The following is a 7,776-nucleotide window of genomic DNA, read 5'->3' as shown; positions in this document are numbered from 1 at the left end:
AAGTACACTGATCCCGAGGTAGCTGCATGCCGATCCTGCACTTCATCGGGGAGCCCTCGTGGGTAGTGCAAGATGCCTGCCTGCTCAGGGCCAGGTAGGTCCCACAGGTACCATGTCTCTCTATGACACTTAGACTGTGGTTGTGAGCACAGGTTGGGTGGGTTAAGTGTATACTCTTCATGTTGGCGGGGGTGGGGGTGGGGTCTTATCTTCCAGATTCTTCCTCTATCCAAATATCAAAGAATTTCAGATCTTGTTTCCCCAAAAGCAGAGATTGCAGGCTGACCAAGCCCACAGACCTGTTTTATTGGGTGCCACCCTGCAAAAATAGGAGATACCAAATTTCTGGTTTGAAAATTTGGAAAACTGGATTTGACACTTGTAGGCAGATCCATGAACGACAGTAATCCCCAGAGCCAGTAGCACAGCAACACTGGGCCAGGCAGAGGCCCCAGTGTTGTCCAGCTTACCTCCATCTCCTCAGAGGACAGCCTCTGGAATGTGGAGCTGCACTCCTGCCTGCAGGAAACTCCATGCTCCCAAGAGTCTTGGCGGGGGGGTGGGAGGGGTTCCCATGAACACCTCAGTTCCCATGAGTCCCCCCCCCCCCCACCCAGGTGCAGCAACACATAAGTGACACATGGGAAGTTCGGAATTCCCTGCCCCCAGTTCCAGTGAAGGTGCTTCCAGACGTTCCCACAGAGGCAGCCCTGACCAGACAGCAACAGGCAGGCCTGGGAATAGCTGGGCTTCATCTCAGAAGTGGATGGGGACCAGGCTAAGCCACCCTGACGACCAGAGCTCTAGTTGCCATCCATCCCCAGATGTCCCTACCCCACGCCTCAGCAAAAACCCCTTATGAATTCCAGCACTTTATTTGGGCACAAGATGTCAGGTATGGGCAGCTTCATACTGCCCCATTTCCACAGGAACCAGAGCAATGCTTGTTCCCAGATGTGAATTAGTAAGCTAAATTCAGAAGTAGAATTGGCACCTCCAAACAGTAAGATAAAAATGCTTTTGTATCAAAGTTGTGATTAAAAAAATATAAAGTTAAACGCACAGGCATAGAGATGGCAATCCTCAGAACTGCCCTGAAATGTCAGCCTTGAATTTCGTCTAAGTCTCGTAAGCAGGTGAACCCTGGGGAGGTCAGCGCCCCTCAGGGAAATGGGGTGCAATGGGGTGAACTGTGAGCCTGCCTGGCTTCCACATGGGCAAACCTCTGTAGCACCTCTGGTAGTGTGTCGAGTCCCTGCTGGGGAAGGCAGGGAAAAACATGGGGCACAGTCACTGCAGAGCTGAGACACAGGGACAAGGCCAAGCCCTACAGTTGGGACTGAGTGTGGGAAAGGCCGGCCCCACCTGGCATCCTCCAACTTTGTGGTGGCTCTCATGAAGTGGGGCCTCTGCCCATCTGGTCACTGCTGAGGCCATGCAGCAGCAGAGTCTGCGGGCCAAACCTGTGGTCACTACAGACTGAATACAGTTCAACTCCAGGCCCTTACTTTCCATCAGTGTCTGCAGGAGAGAGCTGGTCCCAGACGCTCAGGCCAGTGGTGGGAGAGGGGAAGGAAGGCTGAGTCAGGCCAGGGACAGGCCTCTGGGACCAGCTCTGGCCTTTCGGAGCTGGGGCCCAGCACACATCAGAAGCCAAGATGAGGGGCAAACAGAGCGTGGTGGCATCAATGCAGGCAGGCAGGCACAAGTCAGGGACCGCAGCAGGCTGCTAGGACAGCATGGACTGCTGTACTGCCTTCTGCAGCGACTGCCGCGTCACCAGCAGACGCACCACCTCCTCCGAGCGCTTGGTGAGCCGCTTCCGGGCTTGGTCGTGCGTGACCATGGTCATGTCCCAGCCATTCACCTGGCCCAAGGAGAAAACAGACCCTACCTCAGTTTTCTGCCCTCTCAGATCTGGAAGCAGGTTGGGTTTTGGGGTCCTGGGTCACCCAAGCAGGCTCCCAAGCTGATGTCTCTTGGCTGAGGGATCACCAAGTACCACAGTTGAGGCACACAGAGGAGAAAGCCAACTTCCTCTGGGGGCAACACCAGCAGGGGCTCCAAACAGTTTCAGGGAGCCTCCCAGGTGCCCCAGGAAGCAGGGCAGCCCCCAACCCAAGTGCTTCAGACCCTGACCCAAGCGTTATTTTCCTCGTCTGGGACATGTGTTACCTGCATAATCTTGTCTCCGATCTGCAGCCCAGCAATTTCAGCAGGGCCTCCTTCAGATACCCGTGTGACATAAATGCCCTGGAAAGAGACAGCCTAGGTCATTAGACTGGTCCCTTACCCAGAAAGCAAAGCCCAACATGGCAAACTCCCAGCCAACTCTGCACAAGTCTGCCCCCAGCACAGGCTGTGCCAAGACAGCCTAGGGGAGAGCGGGGCTGCCCCACCATGCTCTGGCACCTCCTGCCGGCCTCTTCCTGTTCCTCCTGGACTCTAAGTGAGTCTTCCTAGGGCTGGGAGGTCCACTCCCCCACCTCCATCCCTATGTATTCCCACCAGATCATTTCTTAAACCTTCTTAGGGAGGACTATTTGAAAGAGGTCTGCTCCCTTACGTGAAGGCCCTGGAAGCAGAGACCCACCATCTCAGGCCTCTGAGCCCAATGGAGAGATCCCAGGCCCCTGGTCTCTCTCACCTTATCTGTCTTGTCTTCTGAGAAAGGATTCTGTGAGGGATCCTGGTCAATTCCACCTCCAATGCTGAAGCCCAGTATTAAATTCTCACCTTGACGCAGCTTGTGAATTTCAACTCTTTGCTGGCAAAGGGAAAAACACGTTGGAGGCAGGTGGGTATGTGGACAACAAATCTGATCTGTGTCCAGCAGTAGCCTCAGGCTGCTAGGCCAGCTCAGAGCCATGCCAAGGGGGTGGGGCCCAGGGCCCTCTTCAAGATTCCAGCTGGTCACCAGCCTGGGAGACGGGGGTGAGACTCAGAACTCAGCCACAACAATCCACCTACGCAAGCTGTCCGAGCCTTGTTCCCCTTCCTATTAGTCTCAGGCACCAACCTTAGTCAACATGCGCTTTAAGCCCCTCCTGGCCCAAGAGCCAGCATGCTATGGCTGCTATGGATTGGGAGGGGAGAGGAAGGGGGCTATGTCCCAGGGGAAGGACCACACAGGGCAGAAGGGGTCAGGCCCTGTGGGGGGAGGGGGGAGGGAATGTAGGTACCTTGCTGAGGCAGCTCATTGCTGAGCCAACGCTATCAAGGGCAAGACTGGAGATGCTCCAGAAAAGCAGAGAAGTTCAAACTTGCACAGAAAGGAGAGGAAGGGCTGTCCTGGCCAAGGGACAAGAGCATAGACTTGAAAGTGGTACAGATACATGTCCATGAGATGAGTGTACAGCATAGGTCTGGAACTGGGTGCTGAGATAAGGCTGGGGCCAGATCAGAAAAGCTGCGGAGTGTGGGCCCAAGAGGCTGGCCCTGAAGGAAGGAGTTTCTCCCTAAGCCCCAGACCTTGCTGTTCATGCAGTGTAGGAGGCAGAAGAGGGTTCTAGGTCTGTGATCCCCAAACTGCCAAGCTCCTTTCAAAGCCCTCAGCAGGCACCCTTCAATCACCAAATAGTAGGGGTGGGACAAGATCACTGCCCGCCCCCGCCCCCTCCCCACCACTCCCCCTCACCCAAAGTTGAGTTGTAACAGGAAGGAAAAAAAACCAAAGTGACTTGATCTGGACGGAGGAAGGATCATTTGCAGCAGGCCTTGAAGGAGTGACAGGAGTCTGGACACCTGATTTTGATTCTGGGCCCACTAGGGCTCCCAGGAGTAAGGTTGGTCATGGTCAGGTTTGAGGCTAGAATGACCACTTGGGTAGTCAGGAGGGGAACGGGTGTATCCCAGAGGTGGGATGTGGAGGCCAGGGAACACAACTACTTGGAAAATGAGGTCAACAGACTTGGGGACTGCCCATGGTGGAGAGGAGTCAAGGGAAACACGCAGCCACCTGGCCCGGCTGAACACAACCATCTCTCAGCTGGTGACCCTGAAGAAGCATTTTGGAGTTCCAGGAGCCACCCAGGCAAGTGTCCAGAAGGCAGAAGGACCTATGGAACCAGAGTTCAGAGGAGAAGCGAAAATGGTTTTAACATTCGCAAAATGGTAACTACATGGGATAGGCAGGAAGCAGGAAGGAAGCCTCCTCCACCCCTTCCCCAATCCAAAACACAAGAAGGAGAGGCCAGACCCCCACCATGTTCAGACATGTTCCTAGTGTTCCCAAGAATTGGAAGGTCATGGTCTTACAGTTTTGAGGAAGGCCTGAGGACCTGCCAGAATAGGAGAGAGGGGAAGCAGGAAGTATGACTAGGCCCACTAGACCTAGGTCCTTGTGCCCAAAAGTGTGAGCTCCTCCAGGCTTGCTCCCCCTCCTCCAAAACAGAACTTTGCACACCACTGACCCACCCTCAAGGTCAGAAGGGAGTACAGGCCCTTGGGCTGGAAGACAAGGCCCTGTCACTGACTCACTAGGTGAAGTCAGGCAGGTTACGGCCCCTTTCTGGTGCCTCCCCTACACCCCCTTTTTTTCCATAAGAAGCAAACCTGGCCCCTTCTCTCTGAGGCAGCTAGGGATCTAGAAAGCCAAGGTTGGTGCGGCCAGGGTGAAGCTTAGGACAGCTGTCCCCAGATCCAGAAATGTACTTTCCCAGGCCACAGCTCGTTCTCTAAGCTCAAACTCACGTGCCACCTTTATCAGCAGCTTCACACCCTGCCAACTTCTGACTGCAGGAGCTCCGCTGTACACCCATCTGAGATTCTGCGGCAAGTCCCATGGCCTCAGGACTGGGACTTCCATCTGACCCAATGCTGCCTGGCAGGCATTTCTTCTCAGATATCTGGGTTTTTCCTGAGGACTTCCTTTAGGCCTGGACATGACTAGACTTCTCTCTGGGACTCAGTTTCCCCACCTCCGCCTTGGAGTTTGCCTCCAGGCTTCATTCAGCTTTGGCACTGGCTTCTGAGTCTAATGTCCCAGCCTGCCTTCTTCCCTCTGCCTAGTCTAATAGCATCTGGCACCCAAGACAAGGCAATGGTGGGGGGGGGGGGGGGGAGCTGTAGGCAGGGCCCTGAGCTAGCCCGAAGTGCCAGGCGAGGAACCTGGACTTTGCCCCAGGGCTAGGGATCCGGGGAAAGTTTGGAGCAGGAGCGAGCCAACTGCATGAGCCTTCACTCTGGAGCGGGCGGTGGAAGGTCCGAACAAGCAAGCCTGGATGGGAGGGATACTGGGCTGCTACTCAGGCTCAGGCCATCTCCACCCCCCAAGTTTCCTTCTGGGCGGCGGCGTCGGCTGCAGCGGAGGAAGCACTTCCTCATTCCAGAGGCTGCGACTCACGGACGTCGGGCCCGGTGCCCGCCCCCCTCGGCTGCTCAGCTGGGGACTCAGGCCTGGGAAGGGGGCGCTCTCCCGGTATTCCCACAGCTGGGGACTTTCTCCTCAGTCCTTCCCGCAGGAAGGAGTCCGACGCAGCGGCGGTAATGTGCGGGGTCCGGCCTCGGTCCAGGGTCTTCAGGAGGAGCTTGGGTCCCAGCCATCTCTGTTGCCTGGCTGGGGAAGACCGCGGTCCCGCTCAGGCAGAGCCGGGACCAGAGCCCTGGCGCCGGTTTGCAAGAGCCCTGAGTTCAACGCTTTGTCAACCTGTCTGGGGCGTCAGTTTACCTATCTGCAAAGTGGGGACAAGCCAAGACGAGGAGGAGCCCGCGAGCGCACTCACCACCACAGCGGTGACCGGCTGGCCGGGGATGTAGGACATCGCGACCGCAATCTGGCAACCAAGCGCAGCTCAGTGAAGCCCGCAGCGAAAATCCCAGCGGCCGCGCCCTCCTTGGTTAACAAAGGCAACCCAACTCGGCCCGCCCCCTCATGAATAGTTAGCAGATCCCCAGCCAGTCACCGGTCGGAGCGCTGTTCAGCTTTCGGAAGTCCCTGTGCGTGCGCAGAAGGACGGGGAGGGGGTGGAGCGTGCTCGGGGAGCCCGCCGCGTACGCGTCAGGGGGCGGGAGCGAGGTTTTGGCGCATGCGCAACCTGGTCCTCCCAGCAACCTCCAGCGCAAGATGGCGTGGGGAGGTTGTCTGCCGCTGGCCGTCTGAGGGAACGCTAAGTGTCTGTGTCCGCCGCCGTGTTGCAGGTACCTGGGCGAAACTGGGCAGGGCCGGTCCGAACCCTCAGCCGCCTCTGCGTCTCGCGAAGGTCCGAGATCCGCGAATGGTGGGAGGTCTTGGAAGTCCCGGGGGGGAGGGGCGGCGTGAGCGCAACTCGCCAGGCTCCCGGGGCCACTTGTAACTTGGTTCCCTCTGCAGCTCCGCGAGAAAGCAGAGGCTGAGCCCCGGCGGGTGCGATGGCCGCTGTGGTGGCCAAGCGGGAAGGGCCGCCGTTCATCAGCGAGGCAGCTGTGCGAGGCAACGCCGCTGTCCTGGATTACTGCCGGACCTCAGTGTCAGCGCTGTCGGGGGCCACGGCCGGCATCCTCGGCCTCACCGGCCTCTACGGCTTCATCTTCTACCTGCTTGCCTCCGTCCTGCTCTCCCTGCTCTTAATTCTCAAAGCGGGAAGGAGGTGGAACAAATACTTCAAATCACGAAGACCGCTCTTTACAGGAGGTCTCATCGGAGGCCTCTTCACCTACGTCCTGTTTTGGACATTCCTCTATGGCATGGTGCACGTCTACTGAATGGGGGCAGGGATGACTTTTTTAAAAAACCAGATTGGGAGGACTGTCGCCAGGATTTAACACCGTGTACACTTAGTTTTTAAATTGTTGAATTCGCTGCTTGTTCTGTAACGTTATAACTTATATCTGAAGACGAAGAGTCTGTAATATTCTTCAGATTAAATGAAGCGTAAGACACTTCGTGGAGTTTTTTGCCTACCTTAACTCATACCCCATGTGTGCCGTGGGTGCAAAATTGGAGAGCTGGGACTGGCTTCTGTAATTTCCCTGCATTTACACATAGGCCACCCAGAGAGGGCCAGTAGGGCCTAAATAAAAAGAAAACTTACTGTTAACATCCTGAGAAGTAACAACAGTTAATATTTATTGTGTTTTCTATACGCCAAGCATTGTGCCTTGTACCTTTTACACCCATTATCTCGCTTAATTCTAGCAATATCCTTATGGGGTAGATACGTTATCCCTCGTTGATGAAGCTGGGGCTCTGGTTAAATATACCTCTGCCATTAGAGGCACAGCTAGAAAGAGGCAGAGCCAAATTTCAAATACAGGTCTTTTAATTCCTCTTGCTGTACTGACGAGTGTACCTTTTCAGATTCCAGCCTTCCCTCCCAGTAACCACTGCTTTCAGGTATGAATGGTGCCATTTTAGTTCCATTTCACCTGGTTACAGCTGGCTGTCATTTCCATTTTAAATAAGTTCAAGCTCTTTTCTAGAATATGTCTAATGGAGATTAAACAGACAACATTGAAGCTAAACTTTGGGCTTGTTTAGAGTGTCTGTCTATATGCTAATCTACAATCCCTTCTTGTCGGGGTTAAGGGGTTACATCAGAATAAAGTGCATATACTTGAGAAATTATTGCGTTAGAGTTATAGTAGCGAACGTGTTGCTCAAGGAATTTATAGTTAACTAGGAAGACCAGTATTACCTAATTTCACAAATATTTAAATTATGGTAAGTGCTGTGAAGAGAGCACATAGGAGCCCCAAACTGAGCTCAGGTTGGGGAGTGGGGATCAAGAAAGCCTTGAGGAGATAACATTACATTTGAGACCTCAGAGTTGAAGAACAGTGTTGAAGAACAAAGTTGAA

At 54.8% G+C, this 7,776-nt stretch overlaps 2 protein-coding genes across 6 annotated transcripts; one reads left to right on the top strand and one right to left on the bottom strand.

Annotated features, from left to right (window-relative positions):
- Window positions 1–859: 859 nt before the first annotated feature.
- On the bottom strand, window positions 860–5,829 carry TAX1BP3 (Tax1 binding protein 3). Of its 4 annotated transcripts, none has more exons than XM_047080597.1 (6): window positions 5,724–5,815; window positions 5,345–5,557; window positions 3,959–4,058; window positions 2,648–2,767; window positions 2,176–2,253; window positions 860–1,867 (listed from the first exon to the last, which is right to left on the bottom strand). In XM_047080597.1, the coding sequence occupies exons 3-6, from the start codon at window positions 4,007–4,009 to the stop codon at window positions 1,730–1,732; spliced, it is 387 nt and encodes a 128-aa protein (XP_046936553.1). In that variant the 5' UTR covers window positions 4,010–4,058; window positions 5,345–5,557; window positions 5,724–5,815; the 3' UTR covers window positions 860–1,729. The 4 variants fall into 4 exon arrangements, with proteins under 4 accessions (XP_046936553.1, XP_046936554.1, XP_046936555.1 ...); XM_047080598.1 differs by having other exon boundaries at window positions 5,345–5,553; window positions 5,724–5,798; XM_047080599.1 differs by lacking the exons at window positions 3,959–4,058; window positions 5,345–5,557 and having other exon boundaries at window positions 5,724–5,829.
- Window positions 5,830–6,028: 199 nt separating this feature from the next.
- On the top strand, window positions 6,029–7,440 carry EMC6 (ER membrane protein complex subunit 6). 2 transcript variants are annotated; one of them, XM_047080600.1, is made up of 2 exons: window positions 6,029–6,138; window positions 6,311–7,440. In XM_047080600.1, the coding sequence occupies exon 2, from the start codon at window positions 6,349–6,351 to the stop codon at window positions 6,679–6,681; it is 333 nt and encodes a 110-aa protein (XP_046936556.1). In that variant the 5' UTR covers window positions 6,029–6,138; window positions 6,311–6,348; the 3' UTR covers window positions 6,682–7,440. The 2 variants fall into 2 exon arrangements, with proteins under 2 accessions (XP_046936556.1, XP_046936557.1); XM_047080601.1 differs by having other exon boundaries at window positions 6,130–6,200.
- The last annotated feature ends 336 nt before the right edge of the window (window positions 7,441–7,776 follow it).

Source organism: Lynx rufus, unplaced genomic scaffold (genome assembly GCF_022079265.1).
Source record: "Lynx rufus isolate CCGP_SWC_20201006 ecotype Redwood Valley unplaced genomic scaffold, mLynRuf1.p SCAF_18, whole genome shotgun sequence".
NCBI classification, from domain to species: domain Eukaryota; kingdom Metazoa; phylum Chordata; class Mammalia; order Carnivora; family Felidae; genus Lynx; species Lynx rufus.
Note: the sequence above shows the minus strand (reverse complement) of the source record. Positions and strands in the feature narration are given on the sequence as shown.

Excerpts from the sequence above, each read along its gene's own strand:
- TAX1BP3 (XM_047080596.1), bottom strand. The coding sequence starts at position 2,869 with ATGGCTCTGAGCTGGCCTAGCAGCCTGAGGCTACTGCTGGACACAGAT. Across the intron at positions 2,254-2,647 it reads CAGAAGACAAGACAGATAAG|GGCATTTATGTCACACGGGT; the intron begins GTGAGAGAGACC and ends GTCTCTTTCCAG. Across the intron at positions 1,868-2,175 it reads TCGGAGACAAGATTATGCAG|GTGAATGGCTGGGACATGAC; the intron begins GTAACACATGTC and ends TCCTTGGGCCAG.
- EMC6 (XM_047080600.1), top strand. The coding sequence starts at position 6,349 with ATGGCCGCTGTGGTGGCCAAGCGGGAAGGGCCGCCGTTCATCAGCGAG.